Source organism: Pagrus major, chromosome 15 (assembly GCF_040436345.1).
Source record: "Pagrus major chromosome 15, Pma_NU_1.0".
NCBI lineage: Eukaryota > Metazoa > Chordata > Actinopteri > Spariformes > Sparidae > Pagrus > Pagrus major.
The window spans coordinates 14238409-14263807 of NC_133229.1; the positions used below are offsets into that span (position 1 = coordinate 14238409).

At 41.0% G+C, this 25399-nt stretch overlaps 1 protein-coding gene across 1 annotated transcript in view; it reads right to left on the minus strand.

Moving 5' to 3' along the window:
- Positions 1-1356: 1356 nt before the first annotated feature.
- The window catches only part of plpp4 (phospholipid phosphatase 4), a 53514-nt gene continuing 29471 nt past the window's right edge, over positions 1357-25399 (minus strand). The window contains exons 3-7 of the mRNA XM_073482375.1: positions 16493-16583; positions 11990-12053; positions 11723-11847; positions 3702-3872; positions 1357-1565 (exon numbers count right to left, since the gene is read on the minus strand). Of these exons, the coding sequence (XP_073338476.1) occupies positions 1357-1565; positions 3702-3872; positions 11723-11847; positions 11990-12053; positions 16493-16583 (660 nt within the window). The remainder of the gene's footprint in view (positions 1566-3701; positions 3873-11722; positions 11848-11989; positions 12054-16492; positions 16584-25399) is intronic.

Below are 25399 nucleotides of genomic sequence, written 5' to 3' on the forward strand. Positions count from 1 at the left end.
GCGCATATAACCCAAGCAGGAAAAAACGAAAACAAATCTTTGGTGTATTCTCTGTTTCAACGTGCTGTCCCTCAAATTAAGGCTGGAAATATTAATAAATAATGGAACATTTAGGAATGAATAATACATCAAAATCGCCATCCAGGGTTCAGGCCTGTCATCTCCTGAATGCCAGATTGTCTATTTGTGGGGCTGGAGTGGGATGTGAAAGCCATTTGCGATGCTTGAGCAGTCCGTGGGGCACCTCATATAGTCCTAATGTGCTCATAAGGAGCAGCGGCTGACCTCCCATAATGAGAATTAATGCAGGATCAGATTAGAGTTTGCGCCTGTCCAGACACACTTCCGCTGAGGCATTCCCACCTGCCAGTTATTGATTGCACTCAATTTGGGTTCATATCCCCGTGCAACCTCTGGGAAGTAGGATGGTGACAAGGGGGGGGAAAAGGAATGGGGAAATGGTGATATATGCAGGGTTGCATAAATATTCAAGCCCAAGGAGAATTATAGTAATAAAAAAGCTGTGAATGTAGAATAGCAGGGTTAGGGAACACTGGAAATTGTCATTGGCATGGACCAGTGCTTTTCTCCAAGAGTGTATAAGCTCTGTATGTGGCATTATGTTGCTATTGACAACCAAATATTATTGAAAAACGTGGAGATGTGAATCTAGAGCAGTGCTCCAAGTCTAAATCCAACACATTGGTGCCCTTTGAACTGCAGGGTGCATCTAAAAGTCTAACTAAAACACATAGAATATTGTTGGATTCTGGCACTAGTTGCTATCAAATCCCATAATTGTTTTTTAATTGTTTAACATAACATATTCCAATAGTTTAACTGGTTTGATTTCATGGTTTAATTGCTGTGACATTTCATGGGATTTCTCGGGGTCCACCCCCTATTTGCTGCCCTAATCCTGTAACAGCCAAATGTTCAGTAAACTCCAGCATTAAACAACCTGTCTGACACATTTCTCATTATGCAAAAGATTCCAGCAAAAACTGGCAATATTTTCATCTTCCTCCACACCCATTAGTAAGACTTGTTTCCTCAGGTTTTTAAACATGTTTTTCTCTCTTCACTCTCAGCGGTGATGTCCCATATTCGTAGGTTCTTCTCATACATCACATCTAAATATAGACTTTCACGGCTGCTGAGCAAGAACCAGATATAAAAATAATAAACACAAAAGAATGTAGGTGTCACCGAGACTGGTTTCTAACAGTAATGAGTGGGTGAGGTGTATTACTGTCCACTGGAATGTATACAGTTCTCAGTCAGTCACTGAGAAGAGAGAGGTGGGCTCGGAGGCTTGGTTAGGGTGTTGGGGGGAGTCTCGGTGGTGGCCACTAGTCATACTGGCCCTTCAGTCAAGCCCTCCAGGGGGAGGGTGGTGGCATTGTCAGTGGGCTGCGGGTCATCCTGGGGATGCGAGGGCGTGTGGGCGGCGGCAGCCAGACTGGCATAAGGCAGGTGGCAGTCCATGTGCAGAAAGGGTGGGTAGTGCTGGCGATAGCAGATATAGGCAAACAGCAAGCCGATCACTCCTCCAACAACCGCGTCTGCAAAGTCACAAAAACACATATATTTAAGGTATGCATCTTGGTTAATTTAAGCCTGTGTGGAGGAAGAAAAATAACACCCGCTCTCAGTCAATTAGCCATTTATGTGCAAGAGCGTTCCAGTGAGCATTCATCATTCCCGGCTAGTTAAGAGTGTGATGGAAGTAAACTGAAAGGCGAAGAGATGAATCTGTTCTACCGAGCACAGGGCTAACTTGCCTCTGGACAAGCTGTCTCTGTCACTTTGTCATCTATGCTGAAGAGTTTCTTATTAAACCAGGTCCCCTTTAAGCTATAATGCATCATATAATATCGCAGTGCCGTGGTGAATATCAAGCCTATATTGGTGGGTATAGATCAAAATGACATGGCCAGCTGGTGGCCACAGCAGCTGAAGTAGAGGTTTCCATAACATCAAAATCATATTTCTTCACAGGTCTCACCAAACTGCCTTTATTTTCTCCTTCTGGGTGAAATGAACTATGATACAACATCGATTTCCACCGTTGAGAAGCTAAACAATGCATGAGCTTGCTCTGTGATTGTTTCATCGACTCCTGTCAGCTGAATTTAATAGACTGTGACTTGATGCAATATATTAGTTCGGTGGCCTCATTGAGTCAGTGATTGGAAGCCCAGCCCTTTCCCCCCTTAGAGGAGAGAGCGCACCTTCAAAGTGCAAAGGGATGGTGAGAATATTAGTATCCATCCAGCATGGCTCAGCAGCCTGGCTAATGGGGGCTCCCAACTTGTGTTTACACCAAGTGCAGATTGGGGCCCTTCATGTTTAATGGGCTGCACCATTGCTGCTTACTAACAGTCTACTAGGGAGAGGGTGGAGGAAAAGTATGTGTAAAGCTAAGAAATACTAAGAGGAATGGGAGAGTGGTCAGCTTGCATTGAACAAATTAGGAACTGGCTGCTAGTTAACCATTAGTTCATGAGTAACTCCTAATCCAAATAATAGAGTAGACCTAGCTAATGATTAGTTAGTTAAGAAATGAGGGAAGAAAGAATCAGGAACGAAGACGACTGGTGAAGTCATGTTTCAGTCCTATCCATTTAGGTGAACCCAAGACGCTCAGTTACATTGGTGGCAGCAGTGTTTCTTTTTCTGCGGGCTGCTGGTTTTTCTCTCAATCATGTCGTCACTATTTGCATTTTCTTAGTTAGTTTCTCAGTATAGCTGGCCGGCTAACTTTGTTTCAAGCTACGGACATGTGTGGCAGAGATGGCAACCCTTTTTTAAGCCAGCAAAGGGATGTATGTCGATGGTGATGGTGGAGAGTTTTCTCGGCTAGGTAAGACAGAGGATGCAGTCAGAGTGGAAACATCAGTTACTAACTATTATCTATAGTCCTCCATTAGTAATTATAAGGGAACTACTTATCAACCATTCATCAGTTATCAAGTGACTACTCAGAATTTTGTGTCCCTTATTGTTAAGTGTTACGTGTCACTACTATATCTAACTACTATGTATGTATGTCTTTGTATGTGTATGGTTACTTTTGATGTAAATAAAATCCGTTTTTTTAAAAGACCTGCTCTGCTCTCCAGGAACATATGGCTCTCTAAAACTAATTAACACCATATGACAGAGCTGTCATCATATTACCATGTTTTCTCTCCCACACCCCCACCCACATATGCATTCCCTTCCCTCCATCCCCCCTAGTCTCATTCCATTTCTTTCAGAACAGATATGAAAAATTGAAGTTTGTAATTGTAATTTTTCTTCCCAGGCTGCTCAATTAAATGGTACCTCACTGTCATGTGAGCATTATTCTTTAGCTGACAGAAAACAGCCTCATAAGGCACAATTTTCAGTCTGTTGGCAAATAAGCAAGCTGTCCAGCCTTTTTTTAAGCCTTCCTTGACTTGTCAGGCATGCTGATTAAGATAAAAATGTGATAACAGTAATCACCCCCAGCTTTCCTTATAAATGTATCTGTATAGTAATTATAAAAATGCCCAGAGCCAGGTGTAATGGAAGCAGACTTCCGCACAGCAATCCCTCTCAGGCTGACACCAGCAGATTTAACACTATGTAAGTCTAGAAGACGCAGCTTTTAGTTCACACTAATTGTGATTGTTGCAGGAAACTCATATTCATGAGTCTGAGCTGTCACCGACCTTGCCAGTGGTGTTTGTAGTCGCAGGTCCGGGATAAAGCGATCATCATAGCGCTGTACAGAGGCAGCACCATGGCACAGAGACGCCAGCTACGCCCTCTACCCTGATCCGTAAAACACTGCAGCTTGCCCGCCAGGTAGAAGGAAGTGAAGCCAAGACCAGAGAATGCAACTAGGAGGCAAGAAGAGAGGGCGGTCAAGCATTCAGATAAGAGACTCTCATCCTCTCTGTGGCTGTGGAATCAAACTGTGACACATGATGGACAAGCGTGCAACAGGTGACAGTGCAAATAATAAAATCAACAATATACTGAAAACCTAAAAGTAAAAAAATATATTTTAAACAGATTCCTTTGTGAAGAAAGCAGATGGGAGATTTGCAGCATGTCCACTGCCACCTACTCGCAGGTAAGCTCACTGAGGGATATAACAGGCTGTTAGGGATATACCTCTGTACTAAATCTGTGTGTGACAGGTGGCTGAAAGCAAACAAACCGCCAGATCTACACAGCTGTACTATGCACAACCCACACACTGAAGGAGACTAACTTTGCGATGTGCATACTCTTGCATTCTTTTGTGTGTGGCATCAGTTTGCATCCCTGAGTCAACCCACGGTACAAAATTAGATTCTCTATGACTGGTTTCTAGGCAAACACTGCCTAACTGAGATAAGAGAGAGAATATGTCAGTCCCAAATGACACCACATGTCAAGATTAGTATGGAGCTGATACATTCATAAATATTTTAATCTTATCCAGCAGCTCTCCTCTGCTCAGGTCCACCTCTGACCTGAGAGCTTGAGGTCACAGTGAAAGCAAAAGCCCTGCTGTGGCTGCGGGCCATGCTCTGCTCAGGGAGGTCTGTGTCTTAGCTGATGCTGGATCGTGAGAGAGAAACAGTGGTGGTGTAATTGTACGAATTAAAGGTTGTGTGATGGAGCCGTAAAATGTGTCGCTGAGACAGGGTTATTAGTTTACTGCCGCAGCAGGCCAAACAGCACCCATCAGCACCCATCAGCTGCCCATTTGTCACTCAAGCCAGAAACTGGCCGAGAATACTAAAGACAGCAGGACACGTGTGTTGCCTGTAGAGAGAGAGAGAGAGAGAGAGAGGAGGGACAATGGGGGAAAAGGGCAGAGATAGGAAATCCAGCTGTTTCAGTGGCCGTCCTGCTGTCAGGGAGAAGGAGCTGGCTGCATTAAGAAGTCCGCATTTTCCATTAGGAAATTCACACCAATATATTAGCTGGCTGGTATAGGCTGATATTGGATTTTTATTAAAAAAAATAAAAATAAAAAAAAGTTATGGAAATAACTGGAAATGATAGATATAATGTTCTTGCTTGATTGCATTTCTGCCTTAAAATTGAGTCCGGTGTTGAGCACTTGAGCAGGACTGAATCTAATGTGGGATTTTGGCTGCTTTCCACAAAGGTGTGTATGGTGTACTGTATGTTTTCTTGTTGTTGCTACCCAGCCAACATATTCATGTAAACGTGTGTGGGCTCCATAAATGCAAGAATTGCCTCTAGAAGGATACATGGACACATTTCTGCGTATCCATCTATCTATCTATCTATCTCTCTATCTATCTATCTATCTATCTATCTATCTATCTATCTATCTATCTATCTATCTATCTATCTATCTATCTATCTATCTATGCAAAGAATGGTGTTCTGTGTATACAGCTACATTCTTTAACTAGTAGGTTGTAGAGGCTTGCATGGGAATGAAAGTGCACATCTTGTAAATGTGCACCTGAAACAAGCTGACCGGTGGACTGGAAAAAGCTGGAAAAAACACTGGAGCTATACAGGTAAAACAGCAGAAGCGTAAAGCTGAGCAGACAGATTAAGGCACAAATTTTAAAATTGGACCACATTGTTTCAATAAATTGTATTAGAAATGTTATCGGGCAAAACCAACACAGGGTTACGTGCTTACATGCATTCAAAGTATCCATGTCATTATCATTTATGAGCAGCATGAGCATAAAAGTCGCAGGTTCTGGCCATGCAGGAAGGGCGCTTAACATGTGTAGTGTGAGTTAACAAGATTAGCAAAAATGCACAGTGTCTGTAGTTGTACAACCCTGAGTCCAAGTTAGGATGCTGTGCAACAAATGAAACAGAACGGGATTATTTGATACACCTTTTTGACATATACTCAAAAGTAGTGCAAAGACAATATATTTATTGTTTTCACTTGATAAATATATGCTTTTTCAGACATTTCACTAAGAACCCAAAAATGTCAAACTGATGGTCATGTTAGAGGACTGAGTGAGTGACTGTAATAGTGAGTAGGGATCATCCTCTGGGGACGATGAATGTCCGTACATAATTTCATACCAATCCATCCGATCGTCATTGAGGTATTTTTATCCTGGACCAAAATAGTTGATCATCCACAGAGCGCAAAATGTAACAGTGGCTAAAAACAGTACACCAACATCTCTGATTGACACCTGTACAGATAACATGAACAGGCTACATTTGATGTTAAGCAAACTGAACACAAATTGCAAGCTCATGTTGCCGACTGTATGGGCCTCTTGGGTGGTTATACAACCTCACCTGCGAGAGAACATATGGTGTTTTAAGGTTGCAAGATCAAATTTGGCCAATGGGTCCTTTTTAATAGCTTAAGATTTAAAGTTGCCACTAGTTGATAGCCATTTGGAAACTAAATTCACCAAGGGCAGGATGAATCAAGTTAATACATTCAGCCAGTCCATATGGAGAGCAGGGAAGATATGAAATATGCTAAAAAAATTAATTAGCACCCTGTGGTATATAAAATCCTGCACGTAGTCGTCATCACCACCCACAAAGTGCACCGCATGGGTTGAATAGAAAACAACACATTATTTTTGACTCAGTTCATCAGTCCAATCCTTCTGTTCGGAGGTCACGAACAAGCCATGAGAGATCCTCAGCATCCCCCAACACCCATCCATCTCACTTCTGGACGACCTCTTGTCATTTCCAATCACACAGCAGCTCACACCATTCATTTTAATAGCTTTAACCATAGCTAAGATGATTACATTACTCATTCGGATAGACGGAACTAAATTATCCATGAACCACTGACTCAGTCTGCTGACTGAACACTTTAAACTTGTGAGAACTCGCTGCAGTTTTACATAACAATATCACACGTTTTTCGATGCACCTGCTCTCACGTCTTACAGTTGCTCTTGAGGTGATCCAGCGATTAACTTCAAACGCAGAGATAAATGCATATTTATACATTGCTTATTGTGGTTTTCCTTCCTTTCCTTCCTTCTCTTCTGTGTTGTGAGGAAAGTGCACAATGTGAATCCAGCAGTCAGTGTTAATCAAGACAGAAGAACAGAAAGTAACTGTAAATGAAACTGTTTACAATATTCTGTCAGCTATTCTGTTGGTCTGTTGACTTTTTTTTAGAATTGTGACACAGATATGAATAAAAGAAAAATGAATAATATTGTAGCAGTAAATGTGCATGGTTTATTTCCACTCTGCACACAGACAAATGATATGTTTGCAGACACAGTGAGTCAACATCTTAAGGATTACACTAATATAAAAAGCTTTGATTCTTTGCATAATACATGAGTGGGGACGGCAAGTATGTGTCGCTTACGCACATCTACACACACAGAGACACACAAACTACAAATTACAGTAGCATAATTAACCAAGTCAATATATGTGCAGGGTGATACAATGAGTACTATGTGTACCTAATAACAACTTCAGCATGCTCCCCGAGAGGCAGCAGGAGTCCCGGAAAGGCCAGAGGACAGAGAGGAGGCCAACAAAGTGAAAAAAACAACTCGGTAATGAATCCGCATGATGCATTTAAAAAGCCTTGAAGAGTAATTCTCCCGAGACAAAACAAAGATGGCTTATGAGAGTGATGAGTGCAGGGCGATTGTTTTTCATCTTCAGACAAACACAAGGTTTGTTCAGAGGTTGCAAGTGAAGGGGAGCCAAGTGTGAATACACGTTTCAGAAGAGGTAGGGATTTCTGTGAGCACGGCAGAACTGTGAACACAGTGGTGACGAGAAATGAAAAGATAAAAAAAAGTAAGATGGATGTCTTTTTTTCTTGGGTAGAGCAGTATGATAAATTGAAAGTGACTAAGTCATCAGGGGTCTTACATACTTTAAAGTGTTGCACAATTTATTCTTATACTCAACTAACATTCCTGCACTAAAATCCAATTCAAGTTTTGAGTGAAATATCTCAACAAGATCATCATCAAGTCAGAACTTTAATTTGTCCGGTACTTTGATTTAAGTAGAAATCCTTCAAAACTAGTGACATTTCCATCGGCCTCTGCTACTTTGTGGATACTACTACTAGGCGCCTCTCAATCAAAATAATGAAAACAAAAGACATAGTTTCACGATGTCATGAAGGAGCATGGGATCATGGGAGTTGTTCTCTTTGCTGTTAAATGGGGCTCCCTAAAAACTTGGGTGTGGTTCTGCAGGACGTAGCAGTGCATGCTTCAGCAAGCTCTGTGACTGTTTCGGCCCATGGTCTGAGTGCACACTTTTTCAATCATTTGTGTATTTAACCTACATGGAAGGTGATACTCTGCCTTGAAAGACAGTTTGGTTGGTTTTATGAGAAGTTTTCTACTGGAAAACCTTTTGAAAAGGTAAGTCTTTAGGTGATGAAGTATAAAAATGCTCAAATGAAATGGTTTTTGTATGATGAGATGGCTGAGTAAATGATGATGCACATTAGAAACTGGGGTAAAACAAAAATGAACAGACGGGCATTCACTCGATGGAGAGCGCCAGTGTTGCGTCAGAGTCTGTTCCCCTGCTGATATGTATTTCCCCTTACCACTGGAACTTACCAGACAGTAAAATACCAGCATTCATTCCAGTAGCGAAACCTGCCCACTTATTAATAAAACTGGACATTTAACGCTGCCTTTTCATCGCACTGAGATCAGGATTTCTAGACCAAATTGGGTTTCTTTCTGTTGTTTATCTGTTTTGAACTGTAGCCAGGCTGCTAGCGGTAGCCATATTGCCGAGCACCACTGTGCCTAGGTACAGCCCCACAGAGCAGCTACTTTGACTGTAGGCTCTGAGCCATTTTAAGATGAGGTTTGAAGCATGAAAGAACAGGTGATGAAAGGAGATGTGAATCGGAAGCCACAGTAAACTACTTCTGTTGAGCCTGGAATGTTTCTGACAGGTGAACCCACGGAGGAGATCTTTTATAGCAGATAAGTGTTGTTTCAAACTCCACAGGTTGGCTGGGGATTCAAAGAGTGGAGTCATGCTCTGGTCAAAACCTCTGCAAAGTCTAATGATTTTGGTACTTAAAGTCTCTTTAACTTTCTCCCCTTTACCTACTGTTGAAATATCTATCATTGAACTGCAGCTAGCGGCTCTGTTTTCTACCTCCCAGTCATCTCCCTCTCTCATTTTGACCTCCGACCCCTGCAGGGACCAGCGTGACACCCCTCTCCCTCTCATCAGAAGTGATGCATATTAACCAGCCACTTAGGCACTGAGTCAGTTTCCACCATTAACATACAAAAGCCCAACAGGAACTCATTATTGGCTCTTTATAATTGCCGCAGCACTCCTACACAAGCTGTTCCTCAACCTCTTTGGACACTCGTACGAACTGAAATGTGCCTGAGTGGGTTATAGTAAACACATGGGAGCATAGTTAGCAGAGCTCTAATTGAGGTTATGTGATGGACATTCCAAGCTATGGTTAATTTATGATAGATAGTCGTGCATAAGTGAAAGAAGCTTTGTGTAGATTTGAAGATGTGATTAGTTCGGTCTCACAGGATTCATTATTTTTTTTAAAGTGTGTATTCATTTATCATAACTAATGGCTTAATAAGCACAAGGGGGGATGATGAGATGAATACGAATAAGGAGGAGATAATATAGGGCTATTGCTTTCGGGCCTGCTTGCTCTACCGCTGTGTCTATATCAGTGCAGTGGGTTCAAGGGAGTTGGTATTTATCTGTTTGTGTTTCTCTTTCTGGGACCTGTCTCCTCCACTTTCTGTTACTTTGCTTTGAGGTGAAGAGAGTAAATCAAATCACAGAGAACCCGAGCGGCTTTAAAAACTTTGAAATGCAATAATAGTTTGTGCGCTTTAAAAAATAACTGTCATCAAACACTAAAGCCTGGATTTTTATTTTTGTCCTGGCTGATTCTGATGGATTAGTTTTGGTCTTATTTTTACCATGCAGATTATGTTACACCCCTATGGGACAAGGAAGAGTCTTTGAATGCAACACAGTTTTTCGACCTGTCTTTCCAGTTTCATACCAGCCAGAAATTATGTTGCATTATGTCCAGATGCCACTTTGAATATGGCTGCATTCACTCTTACCCATCTTCCTAGCCCTATCCCCTGACATTCGTCTGGGTTAAATCTCTAACTTAAGCGCGCTCCAACAAGCGTTGTCCTGGTGGAAAGGGACACAGACAGGAAATTGGATTTCTTCTGCTTGCAAGACGTGCAGGCATATGGGTGCTCCCTGTGTCCCCGTCGCGCGCTTCTCTCAATCACTTTCCCACTCACAGAGCAACAACATAAGGCTATTAGAGCTGTCTCACAGATGAATGTAATCCATACACAGCACGGCAGTGAATTACAGAGCAATGTCCCTCGCTGCCATTTCTAATGGGATACAGGCAGCACTTCAAAGCATTTCTTTCTTAAAGCAGGTGTCTGAGAAGCTCTAAAGTGCGATGTGCTAAAATTTTAAATCAGACAGAACCATGAAATTACAGCCGTCTTTAACATTAAATGCATTTTCACTATCTACGCCATCTTATCCGTGAAAGTATCTTGCTGTGTTGCTTTTACACATGCAGACCAATTAATCCCAATGTTTGATTTCAAGCCTTTTGTAGACGAGTTTAAGGCAGTCACACTCACAGCAGGATGGCAATTGGCCACATTCACAAGCCATTTCACAATTTTGTTTCTTACACACACACACAACCTCCACCTCTGAGCAATACTTCTCCCTGAGCTCACACAAACATTTTCCCTCCCCTGAACATTTTCAGATTAATTAGAATATAAAATACCATTTCTTTCTTTTCAACCTGTCACATTTAAATGCTTATTTACACATTCCTGCACTACGTTTTGCAATTACTGTGTGTGAATGTGCATCTACAGTGAAATGTAATAAAGCAAAGCAAACTATTTGAATACCAAGCCTGCCACCATCAGGGTTACAGCTCACTGGAAGATGAAGATATATTTTTAATTTTAAATAATAGATAGCAGCAGGTTCAGTGTAATTACAGCGTAAGCAATTCACGGTGGGTGGACTTTTCTGAGGCACACAGTCGTAGGAGAAAGAGAAAAAAGAATGTTTTAAGCTCAGTGGCAGCAAGGTAATTAAGTTGTGTTTTCAAGGTATCTTCTCAAAAGCAATCTCTCGATGGCCAATGCACCATATAATACTGAGTCAACATCTGTGTGGCCCACATACCACTGAACATTCATCTGCTGGACAACAGAAAAACATGTGAATTATTTAAGCAGCCGCCGAAATAAAAACAGCTTGGAAACGAACATGGTTGAAAAGAAGTCCGGTGGCCCGCGTTGGTCTGCACAGCAGGAGGTGAGATGAAGCTGAAACAGCAGGCGTGCATCCAGCAATCATTCCTACACAAGTTGAAGAAGATTGAATATGCTCGACTCAGGCGACCAAACCCACGAGGATCTCGACAAGCTGCCTCAGGATGAGTTCTAAGTTCTAATTACCTTTGAACAGAGGCAGCAACAAAGTCATCACTTTAAAATGAAGTGAAAACCTTGTGCAGTCCTCGCCCAGTCAGACGACATGGACATGGACGTGGATACGGACGTGCTCAAAGAATCAAAATCACACTGAATAAATAGCTACAGTTGCATGCAGTTTTAATGAGTCATTGTGTGAGTATGATGTCTTTTGGCATTGTGTTGCAAGCGCTGGCAGCGATCTGCCCCGACTGATTATTGGCACTCACAGGAGGAATGGCTGCTGGGGAAGCTCTTGCGTCCCTCGGAGACTAGATCTGGCTCCCCGGTGCACAGCATCTTCACATTCACTTGTCCGTCAGGGAAACAACGCTGGAAGTAATCAGGCCTGGGTCTGGAAATCAAAAACACGACCGGAAAGAATTCAGTTTGTTTGTCAAAAGATTCAAGCCAAAGCTGAATAATGTGATCTTCAGATTCACATTCACATGTAGCATCACTAGATAGAGACAGAGCCGTCAATTTGTTTAGCATACCTGCCAACGATCAGCTTGATTGTATTTGTGAAGACTCCGTTCAGGGCGAGTGCCAGGGACACAGCTGGAGAGGGAAGATTGCCACACACAGTCAAACAGGCATCTTTGTTGAAATGTGATACAGACGAACATTTTAAGTGTAACTAACAGTCACAGAAACGCTGTAGAAAAAAAAAATTACGATCAGTGCAGTACAGGTTGTGGCAGGGTGCCCTCTCTTCTGTACAAATAAAACAGCCAATTAAGTTCATGGGAACTTCCCTTGCAGCTGGACAGATGGCTGTCAGGATTTATGAGTGAAACCGCTCATGATTTCTAAACAGCAACAGCAGCTAGCAGCTGTTAAACGTTAGTTTCAGAGAGAGAGAGAGAGAGAAACACGTATATTAATGCATTGGAAGTCATTTGTGCAGCCAAATGAAACGAAGCTCTGACTTTTTGCAAATTGCTCCTGTGGTGCACACACTCGGCTTCATCGGCACAGTGGTCTTTTGAGCTAAATGCTAACATCAACATGCTAACATTAAAAATGCAAACATGTTGATGATGTTTTAGCACGTCTACATTTGCCAGTTTAAACACAAAGTAAAGCAGAGGTTGATGGGAATGAAGCAGTGGAATTATTCAGTTATTAACCAAGGCACTGAACAAATTGAAATTGAATTGAAAGTCAGGGAATCACCAAAGGTATCACAATTCGTCCTGAGGGAGACGTGGATGTTTCCATGGCAATCCATCCAAATGTTATCAAAGTTACAAACGTGAACCTCGTGGTGGCACTAGAGGAAAAGTCAGGATATTCTCAAAAGTCACTAGCCTTTGCCCTCTGTGCACCATGAATGTCTGTAAATGCAATCGACATGTTGCATGGTGATTCATGCAAATGTTGTTGAGGTATTTCATTCTGGACCAGTGGTGGACAAACGGGCCCTATCCCAAAGTCTGCATTTCTTTAGACTTTTAGACCACAGTCAAAGGGTTGTGATGTTACAGATGGGGTTACTGTGCTCTAGAGTATAGATAAATAAATAGATATTCAACTGGTAGAGAAAAGTCCTCCCACATTGATGGTAGAATGATTGAACCTACTTAGATCCTATCTGACTGTAAAGCAATTACAGCTTGGTCCAACCTTAGTAATGGAAGGCAGGAGGGCTGCTGTTAGTTCACAGGTAGGCATTGCTCTGTAACGGTACATTCATTTGATTAGCACTGAAGCAAACCACCAGGGCTCATCATTAGCCAGAGTTCCTGCCCGCATAGCTTAATCCCTGTAGTCCGCAGGTCAATTGAAATCACCCCATGTCGCCAGAGCTCAAATGTATTATCTTCCTGAGCGGCAGAGAGCAGCACAGTGTCAATGTTATTTAACAGCTTGTTAATTTGGGCAAACTGTGTGCAGATCACATAAAAAAGCCCAAAATGAGACACGTTCTGTTTGACCAGTTGAAAAATTGGGACATTAAATTGCAATGTGTTCCCTTCAGACAAGGCTTAGCACTTACTGTATAAAACTATCGCATTGTCTCATTTACTGTACAGTCCAGCCTTGGGAAGTTTGCTGATGATCGTTAAAGTATTAATTAACTCTTGTGCTGGCTCGAAGCCGACAGCAGCACTGTCATAATTTTGGCAGTTCATTTATTTGCACTTATGCCTGTGTGTGAAACTCCTGAAGGCGGATGTCCCAGTTTCTGCCAGTTAGCTGGAGTAGCGTGGCTGATCATAGTAACTCGTAAAAGAGAGATGCTCTGACCTTGTGGCATATTTGGGCTAATATACAGTAAGCCTGTTTACTGTGTATTCATCCCATGACACTTTGGGCCACCAGTTTAACCTGAACTTGCCATTACTGCTCCTGATAGAGGCTGTTCACCCATGATATCAACATGCATCCTGTGTGATCTGATCACACATCTGAAGTACAGGTGTGAACACTTCCAAGACACATTGAGGACACATTTGAGATTGGACCACTCAGACCACATTCAGAGGTGGTCTTGGCCGCATGTGACCACATTCCTTTGGTAGTGTGTAGGCACATGTGTCCTGGGCCACATTGAAGGACTGCCTACTCAACTGATGTCCTCTGTAAAACGAGAAGAAGCCACAACAACGTGCAGAATGGCTTATACACTGCCTGATTTCCATGTGGTTCACTGTAATGTAAATTACCTGTGTGGGCTCTCTTAACCGATGTTAATGTCTTAGCCAATGTTAGCAGCAGATGTTTGTGTACACACTGTTTCAACTAAGCACTGAACTAGTAAGCAATATCCCCAGACTCCCTTAACCATTAGTATGATTTTAAGAGTTGTGTTGTGAAGAGAAACATAACAAACTTTTGTGAAACGGCTATGGCAAATTCTAAATCATTCATGCCTTCTTGTAAAATTGACATTAAATGCAAAACATTAAGTTGTTTCTGTCCTTGTAAAAGGTGTCAGTTTGTTGCAGCATCACTGTACCAGCCTGTCTGTTTCCATGTCTCAAGTGTGTCTTACCTCCCAACATTTAACAGTTTAGCCTTTATACTAACTTTATGAGCGAAGACAACATTTTATTAACAGGAACCAAGTCAAATTTTATAAATATAGTTAACAGTAACTAATAATGGCAACTGTTTTGACGCCTGTAGAGAAAATCCTCAGACATCCTTTAAAAATCTTTATAAACTACTACAAATAAACTTTTGTAGACAGCATTATAAAAATGCTGTCTACAAAAACTCTAAACTATTTGAGCCATCTGGTTAATTTGGCAAATCTTATGCATGAATATGTTTCTTTCTTTGTGTAAAAAACATTTGTTTGTTCTGTTTGTTCCAGTGATGTACTTGCTAATTTGCATATAGAGCAGGGCAGCGAGACACATTTAATGCCAAGTGTGAACTGATGGTTTTGAAGCTGTCCACTTGTCATCAGATAACTCAGGACGGATGGTCTGAATACCCTCTGAATACCCCTTTGCTTGTGCCTCTGGTCACCCAAAATTGGTTTTGTACTTACCCGGGGTTTAGTGATTGCAGTAATTTCAGGAAAAATAATAGCGCTGTTGAGTGAAGACAGTTATAGTGCCAACACTTCACCAAAGCCCTCTTCATTCAGCAGCAGGATGGCCCAGTAGTGTAAAGCTGAACATACTAAGATATTTAAACTCATTAAACCAAATTAGCAGGGACCAAACAAACGCCGCCTCATTGTCTCACTAACTGGAGGATTACTCCCTCCACACATACCAAATAATAAAGTGTCTGCACGCTATGAGAGCTCACACTCAGTTTATGAATAATATCCTTCATGCTTTGTAACCAAAATAAAAAATAATCACCACAGTCTCATCTCAGTGTGCAGTCTTTCGGAAAATAAAAGCAAATCTCAAGAATCGTTGCATTATAATATGACTGATAGATAATCACACAATTAAGCTGCAGTGTTTTGGGACTGATAAAGGATTATTAGACAACTCTACAAAGAGAACATTGTGTTCTCTTTACACCAAAGAGAAGTAAAGATGCGATGTGATCGCAGCGCTCTATCAAACAATAAATGCACAATATTAGCAAAACCAGGTCCCATTGGTGAAAATCTGACTCGCTTGCGTAATTTATGCCGGCTCAATTATATCTGTTTGAAATTTTGATTCATGAATTCAGTATTAGAGGACCCTCAGGGACAACTTTGAACTCAATAAATGAGGAGTGTGGGGCCTACTGCTTTTCTGTGATTTTAGCTCGGCATAAAAAATATATAGGTGAGTTGGTGGTTAAAAAGAAGCTTCTTTTAAACTGCACACCAAGCCAAAAAAATAAATAAATAAATAAATTAAAGCTTTTATGATCTCTCTCGTATTAGGTGTAGAGGTAGCATTGGTTCAAAGTCATATTCAGAACTATGATCATGTAGAAGCTCGTCAGAATAATGTGAATTCTTTGTTCTTCTGAATGGTGTTGTTTTCCTGTACGGCCATAACCCCTGCAGAAGTGCTTCTCTGCAGGCGGTAATGGGGCTGTTAAGTTCTACACAGCAGTGTAATCTTAACGCTGATGCACTGAGCCACCCTCTCTCCGCCCGATTCATCTCTGTGTGTCTGTTTAATTGGATTTGTGTTAAACTTTCTTAATGCTCTCTGATGTGCCAAAGCCTCTGCGGGCCTCTCAACCCATGGGGGGAATGGCAAACGGGATGGAAAAAAAATCAGTGTTAGAGAAATGCCCAGATGTTTAAAAATTAAACAAAAGGCGTGAAATTTTAAATGGGTGCAAATCCTTGTGGCTTGTGTGATTAAGATTAACTGGTGTGTGCTGACTGTTACACTAAGTCACCGAAGTGAAAGATCTGCAACATTAAGCAAAATAAAGTGACTCTGCGTTAACCTTCCAGGTAGGAGGGGGTTATTAAAAACTCCAACAAATGCACATGACACATATGCTGTCATTTTAAGACATCTCATAGGCTAGATTGCAACAAATGTGTGACATTTCAAGAAATTGGCTCCACCTACCTAAACATGCTTCTTTGATCTCCGTCTTGTCCGTCCTCTGGATGATCTTCACCACAAATATCACCGCCAGCGGGGTGAGGAATGAAATTGCCTGCGAGGAAATAAAAGACAAACAATGTACAGTCATTGTTAGCGATGCGCCGCGGTGTTCCACAGGGTCCGTTTTGTAGGTGAATCATAAAATGACTTTTGCCTCGGGGAATGACATGAACCCATGCATTATTTAGAGTTAATTTTAACAAGGCAAACTGAGAGAGCCAAACAAGCTTCTTTATTGTTCAGTGGGGTTTCTTGACTACGCAGGGAGTGGTTTTGCTCTGCACTTGAGAAGAGATTTGGGTCTGCTCAGCACCTAGGTAATTATTCATGCCCCAGACTGTATCCATTACACTCTGGCCAAATTCAATGTATTTTCTTTGAGGTATTAAAAACAAAGGCAGATTTTCAGCTCAGTATTATAACACACATATTGAACTCCCCTTGAGTGATGTTCATCACTTCAGCCTTGTGTACGTTTGTGTAACTCTGCCAGTTACAAACTAATTTTGTACCTTGTTTATAACCTTTGAGGAAGACTGAAACTTGGAGTCACTAACTTTCACTAGTTCACTAACTGTCGCTGTCACTAACTGTCGCTGTCTGGATTAGAAATCAGCAACAAAATCACCAGAAAAACTATTGGAACACAAACCACTTGGTAAGGGTTAGAAAAAGATCATGTTTTGCCTTAAAATACCTGTTTTTTGTCACCACAAACACAACTGGAAATGTTCCCAAGGTCTCCTTAAAATTATCCAGCGGTGCCACTTACAAATGTTGAAACACACTCCTGAACTGCGGTCACTGGCTTGGCAGCCTACAGTACTCTCCACCACCAACCCCTCCATGGTCTAATATGAATGTCATGTCATAAACACGTAATGTGAACCTGATATGACACGTTTTGAAGAAATGTCAGTATGGCAGATAACCTATGATACTTACAAATGTGAACGTATAAGTGGTTTGCAGAAATGTTAATTGCCAACACTTTATCCTTGAGACTGGGCTGGAAATAAGGTAAAATGTATTCATGTCATTCTGACATGGGCGCAGACAGGTGGAGTAAAATGTCACTTTACAACCGACATACAGCCAACTGCTCATTCTGTGTTTCTGTCCGTGGGTAGCATTGACATTGTAGCCTGTCACACTCATCCTGGCAAAAACAAAGGTTGCAACATCTGCATAATAATCCGCTTCACTGACAGAAAGACAAAGCACGCGCTCCTCAGACAAGAGAGGAAACTAAAGGGGACACCTCACCAACGATGTGGACAGGCAGAGATGGGCATAATTACATCAAAAAGTATCTTGTTTCAAATTACAAATACTTGCTCATCAAATGTTTTCAAAGACATGTATTTTACTAAAATACCAGTAATTTGCAATTTGAAAATACAATTTCCATCCTCTACAAATTGACCTTAACCCTCTTACAATGAAAACATAAGCTCTGCTAATTTTCCACAACACAGATTTGAAGTGGCTTAATCAGGATGTCTTGATGGTGGGAGGCTGCAATTTCAGAGGTTCATGCCGGGCGGTTTCTGTCAGTCAATGCAACCACTGACAGACTGAGTGAAATGCCAAGTTATGTGCAAGTGGGGGAGCTGAACAGTGAACAGTTCTTTCAGGTAACAAGAAGAATGGGCTTTTAGCAGATGCCCTTTTCAAAAGTGATAAATTTAGGTGCCATGGAGTCTAAGTTTTAAAATCTTTAACTTTACAAGCAACAGTTTATAGTAGAAGAGAGACAGATCCAAAGCCAAAGACTGTGATTAGGCTCATTGTTGTATAGTTTTTTTCTATAGTTACACCTGGGGATAAAAATGTGTCTTATATGGGGATAAAATATGTTTTTAAAATATGCTAATAAAGGATCATTGCCAGGAAAAATACAAATTACAAAATAATCAATAGTAATTAAATACTTGCCAGGGCATGCATATTAGGAAGACAAAGCAAGATCCAGGTGACTTATGCAAAGTATTCATGGGCCGACACAGGAGGCAGTGAAAGTTCTTGTTATCAGTGACATCATCAAACTGGATATATTCGATGAATGACCTGCAGGGACTAATTGATCATGGAGGAAGGATTATTCCATGACATGTCTGCTGATGGACATCTTGGAAATAAACACACTGACAATCTCTAACAGACAGTTTTATTCCCTCTTACATTCCATGATTCATTTTCAACCGTTAAATGTCACTCCCTCATAAATGTAAAGACACACTTCAAATCCAGAAATTCAGCATCATAACATCTCCTACGAAGGGCCTCAGGATTGCTTATCTATCTATCTGCAGTGACAGAAATAAGGTGCATGAACTGAACAATCTTACTCAGGATAATACCAGCCTCATCTTGGCCGTGTCTGAGAACCACTTGGATGTTACGATCCAGAGGTATCCATTGATGCCAATAACATTTTCAGGGAGGTGGTGTAGCAGTATATATCAAAAAATAATTTTCCTGCAAAACTGTGGGCTGAGTTCATGCCAAATAACTATCTTTATGGGTCAGAGTACATCTTCCTCACCTAAAGCCACTCTGTAGGCTGTTGCTGCAGGCATAGGAATTCAATATCTGAATGACTTATGTGAGCTGACTGATAGAGCTGCAGATGTGAATAGTGAGATTTACCTCACTAGGGGACATGAATATCAACTGCCTTGCGAGTCAATGCCCAGTGAAAATGAAGTTATCATTAGTCATTAGGTATTATTAGTCCATGCTTGTAATGATTTCTTAACCCACCAGGTTTGTTACTGACAGTGCTGATCATACATCTGCAGCTACATGCATTGATCATATTTACACAAATGCTCCTGAGCGCTGCACTCAATATGTCTCTCTTCCTGTGGTGTTCAGTGACACTGACATGATAGAAAATACCAGGGAAACCAAAATCCCTGCATGGGGTGTCAGAATTATACATAAGAAAATGTTCAAGGAATGTTTGTTGGAAGAAGACAGAAATCTGAACTGAGTTGATGTGTACTCATGCGCCAGAGGCTTAGTTTCATGTAGTTATATAAATATAGATGTAGATTATATAGATCATTACTTGACTGTCAGGGGTAAAGTACATTGGCGCGACTCTAAGAAAAATGGGCAACAGCATTTCCTTGGCAAGAAAACGCCTCCCTTATGTTCCAGCACACATTCTGGGAAAAGTAGTTAAATCTTTCATTTTAATCCACCTGAACTACTCATCTGCACGGCCTTCTGTGTACTTAAGAAACTGCTAATTGCCCAAAACAGAGCTGCTTTACTACTCTTACATTATCCTATAAGAACAAGTGCAGACAGCATGCATAGTGACCTCTCATGGTTACCAGCAGAGGGAAGGTTTGCCTTATAGGTAACAGTTACATTCTTCAGCGACAGCATTTGTACCACTTAACCCAAGTTTTTACACAGTCAAATGATCACATTTAGTAACTCTCACAGTTATTTCACTGGAGCAGCAGGTGAGGGCCAAATCATGTAACCTTGCTCAAAAAACTAATATCTTAAAAACGTAATTATTCGTGCCTTGAATCATTGGAATAGCTGTTCTCTTTTCATACATCAATCTGACACCAAATCCTCATTGAAATACCATTAAGAATTCATCACTTAAGCAGCTGATCAATAGTTCTCATTTCTAAAACGGACTTAAAATCAATGTTGACCTTAAATATGACTTCTTAAGTGGAAAACCATATGTAGTTATTCATAAAAAGACAATGTTATAAAAAGTGGAAATTATCTTATCTCAAAGTCTAGACTTGACATAATTGATTTTCCTACTGGTTAAATGTAGGGTTATGGCATTTGTTGTTTGAGACGCATTAATATGTCCGAGCCTGTGGACAGTTTTGAGCATTATGCACAACGTACAAAGGCGACACACTCCCCTGCTGCGTTTTTGACCTTTGTTAACCCACTATTTAGTCCTCTGATTTATACGTGTTGCCTGTCTTCTATCTCCTCTACCATCGCTGTGTAGCATTCTTTGAGTCAGGCGCAGCTAGTGAGTATTGCATGGTTGTCGAAGGGTGTAGCCTGTTTTGGTCAAGCGTTCAAAACTGGAAAGCGTTGTGTGCCCTTGCGTCCCCTGTGGACACGTACCTCAAGTCGAGCTGGCATTACATAATGGGGAAATCCCAAGGCAGGTGCCATCAATTTAAATTGATTTGAGACTTATGGATCACAGTTGCATAAGTTACAAATGGGATTCTTCGAACCCTGCTCAAGCAAGATTTAGATTTTTTATGCTCAGCATATGAGCATAAAAAATCTGATTTTATGAATCAAACATAAGCACACCATCGGGAATGAGCTTAAGACCAAGTTATAGTATAAATCTCAGAACATTAATAAAGGTGGTGTAATGTAATGTCTTGTTCTTGTTCCCTGGTGAAGGAATAAATTCTGACTGTAACATCCTAACCCAACCTTCCACTCACTGGGAAAGCAGGGTCAGAAATCAGTGCACATCAGAATGAATGTATGATAAAAACTGAACAACCACTTTCTCAATGTAACACAATTAGAGCTGTGCAAGTGATGAACATAATGTTTATTATCATGTAACAGAAGTACTAGAGTTTGGACCACAGGGAGACGAGCTGGTGCCTTACATTAAGTGCAAAACAGCATTTCAAGGCATAATGTAACATAGCAGTATCCCATTATAGGCTTTTGATTAACTGTTTGGTTGCACATGCAGGTGCAAACATGATTAACGCTGTCTTGCTCCACTGAGGCATTTACTGCACACTGCATAGTGGGTAGAATGACTAGCTTGTAGACGCCACGCTGGCTATAAAGGTAGACATTGCTCAGAAGAAACAACCTAAAAAAGATAGACACAGATTCCCGAACTGTTTCCTGGCGAAAAATGATTAAAACAACAAAGCTGTGGCATGTAAGCAGCTAGTGACATCCATCAAGTTTGCCAAAAATGCACTGAGCGCCCTTTCTGTCACAGCAGCTCCACTTCATCACTGAGATTGTGAGGGAACGAGGGGAAAAAAAAACTTTTTCGCTGTTATGTTGAGATGCTCACCTCTCAGAATGTATGCAGGGCGAGACGACTATCCTGAGTAGCAGCAGAACCAAAGGTGAAACTGACTTTGGTGAATGTTTTGGCAGCTTTTGACATCTTACTTTACGATTCCTGACAGTATTATACTCAGAGTAGATTTTCATAACCTAAAAATTATGCAGTGGCAATCCTGGAATCCTGGGAGTCTAATACAGTTGTCAAAGATGTGACGAGTCATAAAGCAGTACTTATGAGGATTTGAGTTGCCATGGAAACACATTAAAGTGTCCAAAAACATCTTAAAGGTTTGACAATCTAAATGATTTTTTGTGTCATAATACTTTTTTGGCAATTAAAAGAGAACATCAGTGTCTTTCCATTTTCCATTCTTTTCATTTCTTAGATGCTACTTGCATGTTCACTCAACACACCCGTACGAAGGCTGCATACTCTGTGCATCTCTTTAACCGTGAAACCTTGCTCGGATTAGGTGTGACTGGAAACACTTTTTTTAAAGGTCATATGTCAGTTAGTGTTACGTCTCTTTCACGGGGTGAAAAAACGAAGCAGACATCTCATTAAACAATTGATCTGTAGCTTCCACCGAGTGCCGGCCTAGAGGGTGGACCACACTCACATCTGCAGCTCCCAGGGAGATTCAAACTGTCTATAATGTACAGTTAAGCACAAGCATTTGTCAATCAATTTTCAGTTATCTGAATACTTAATTGCATTCTGCATAACTCTTCTGGGAATGCTCATTGATTGTTTTACCTGTTAAAGGATGAGTTCACCCAAAATGTAAAATTCAATCATTATCTCAACTCCATGCCAATAGAAAGTTTGGTTGAGGTTTGAGGTCCGCAAAATATTCCTGGATCCTTTTAGCAATAAAGCGTTGCAGCATTCTCTGAAACAACTGAAATAAATAGGGACTTGTCTTAAAATGTAAAAAAAACAACATCAAATGGCTACATACAGTGTAATCCAACTTTCAGGAAGCCCTAAGATCCCAAATTGATTCAAAAGGACATTATTTACACTCTTCGTTGAGTCAAAATCTCCTCTTCCCCCTCTGAAGTGCAAAACAGCAACAGCCCTGAATTCACGAGCTAATGCTTTTAGCTTAGCAGCTATGTTGACATTTCAGCTCAACAAAGGGTGTAAAAACATTTTTTTCAATTTTTTTTAGGGCTTCCGTAGACTTGGTTACCGTTGGATAAGGTGTATGGAGTCTCTGTCTTTTAAATGTCACAAGTCCCCATCTACTTCAGTTGTTGTTGTACCTTTGATTAGCATGTGGGTGAGTAGATCATGACTGATTTTTCATTTTTTGGTGATCTGTTCCTTTAGTTATGTGAAAATGGGACAGGCAAAGAATTCCTTCAAGATGAGGCTTGATTTTCAGGCACTGATTTGAGGGCTGTATCCAACATTAATAGCCTGTTGACACATGGGGACAGAAATGTGACCTCTTGCTACACTGATGAGGAGGTTTGTACTCTCAGATCATTGGGCCCAACAATAAATAACATGCACTGAGAACACTGCTGCCCCTCCCATGATGAGAAAATCCGAGAGTGACTCTTGAGGCGGCACACAGGCTAATACAAGTATATATCTTAATGAAGGTCGCAGTGAGTTACAATGTAGCATCATGTAAATCCTCTCCATGGACTATTTTTAATGGCCAGATAAATTCTCCACACCTTCGGGGCTCCTGTCAGCACAATGACATTGAAGAAGCCTGACTGTTGGGTGTCAACACTGGGAGCAGACTCCCTGAGAGGCATGTGGGTGTGGGGCTTTCTCCTCCACTCATTATTTAGTGGTCTGCCATGAGCAAAGATTCATGGACGTTGAGGTTAATATAAACTGTCAACATTTTTTTGAAGGATTTGAGGAAAGGAATAGAAATAGAGTGCAGATAAGCTGTAGACAAGCTCTAGGGTTTAAATTTGGCTTTTTATTGGATGTTCAGCTCTACAGATGAACGGTGGGGGAAGTTTAATTGTAGGCGTTTGTGTGTGTGTGTTGTTTTTTTTGTTTTTGTGTGTTTTCTGCCTAATTGGCGGTGACTTTCTATGACTAATGGACTTTTAAGTGCTCATAATAAATACCCAACAAATGATTTGTTGATGAGTAATATAAAGCTAAGGGGTTTTTTTTGTTGTATTTCTAAGCAAATCCACTTCTGTTAATGTGTTAAGCCCTTTATGTTAATCATTGGTAAAAATCAGTCTTCGCTAAATAATTAACTGGAGCAAAGCTAATCTTCAACATAAAGTAGTTGTACATATTCAATCTTTTCAGCCATTGTTTAGATGGTGGGGAGGGTGTATTGCATATGCTACAGTTTAAAGAGCAGCCAAGTTTACCACCGCTGTTGTTTCAAGTGTGGAATGACTGACAGCGCTCTCCACCTACTCTGCAGCTGTTTCTGCGCATAATGAACTGATTGATGTGTGTGGAGGCACACAGGACAGAGCGGAGCGCCAGTCATTCAAACGCTGTCAGTTCGCAGAGAGGTGAGCTAAACAAGCAATGGGCAGGCAAGTCTTTGCCTGGTAAGTTGATCTGATATTTTGATCAAACAGCAATTATGCACTGGACAAGTTAGCCTGCAGAGAAAGGTTACCCACTGTTCGGAATTAAACAAATTAGCCTGTCAAAGAAATGATGACTGACTAAAATAGTGGACTATGAACGGAATTACAAAATACTTAGCAGATATTTCTTGTACAATCACAATAAATTAGCTTGAAATGTTCTGTAGGATTTTTTAATGCCATTATGAAGCTACAATTGTCATAAAACTGCCATTGTTGCCACAAAATGTCATGGTTTGGGTTTTTTGTAATTTCCTGTTTTATTTTGGTAGTCTAATCCTCATGTGTCATGTCTCACTTTCTACTTCCTCCCTTTGTCTGTTTTCCCACCCTTTTTATCACTCCTCCACCTGTGTATTTAAGTTCTTGTCTTCCCCTCTCTCTTTCCCGTGTTCATTGTGTTCATTCTGATTCTTCCTGCCTGTGTTCCCACTGTGTCTTTGGTTTGCACCTTATTTAGTTTTTGTATCTTCATACTTCTTTCGTCCTTTGAATTGTCCCTGCCTGCTTCTTGTGTTTTATGCTGCCTTTGCCTTTTTTTAGATTTCAGATATTGTTGGGTTTTGGACTACAAGCTAATTAAAACTCACCTTTTGTTATTCTACCCACCTGACTGTGTGTGTCTGCATTTCAGTCCACCTCCTCTGCTTCCAGCGTGACACAGAATAGTGCACACCCTGCTACATCTGGACAGCAGCCCTGATCAGCCTCATCATAACATCTCACTATTAAACCTGTGACAGAAGGATTGATCATTGTATGATGTGGTGGAAAAGAGTTCATTCTAAGAGAAGAGGGAACATGAAATGCAATCATCCTGAGTACCCAATTTCTGCCCTTGAGCATCAGTATGGAAAACACATTTAGAGTTTAAATTTCATATTGGCTTAACACCTCTGTCATACACAGAGCACTACAAATACTCAGGACTTGCTCTGAACGACCATCTTACTTTTGGAGTAAGAAGGCATAAAAGTCTTATCAGACTCTGCAGGTAGGGCACCGGGAGCTGTCCTTAATAAGGTTAAGTTATGTAGGGATCTTAGTTATGAAACATATACACTGTTGTAAAAATGTTGTGTCTGTCCTATTTTAGATTATGGTGGGGTTATTGCAAGCAAACAAAATACCACTTTTCAGAACAGAGCTATGCGCTCTTTTCTGGGCATGCATAATTTGACCCCAAAACTGGCAGTATGTGGTGATATGGGATGG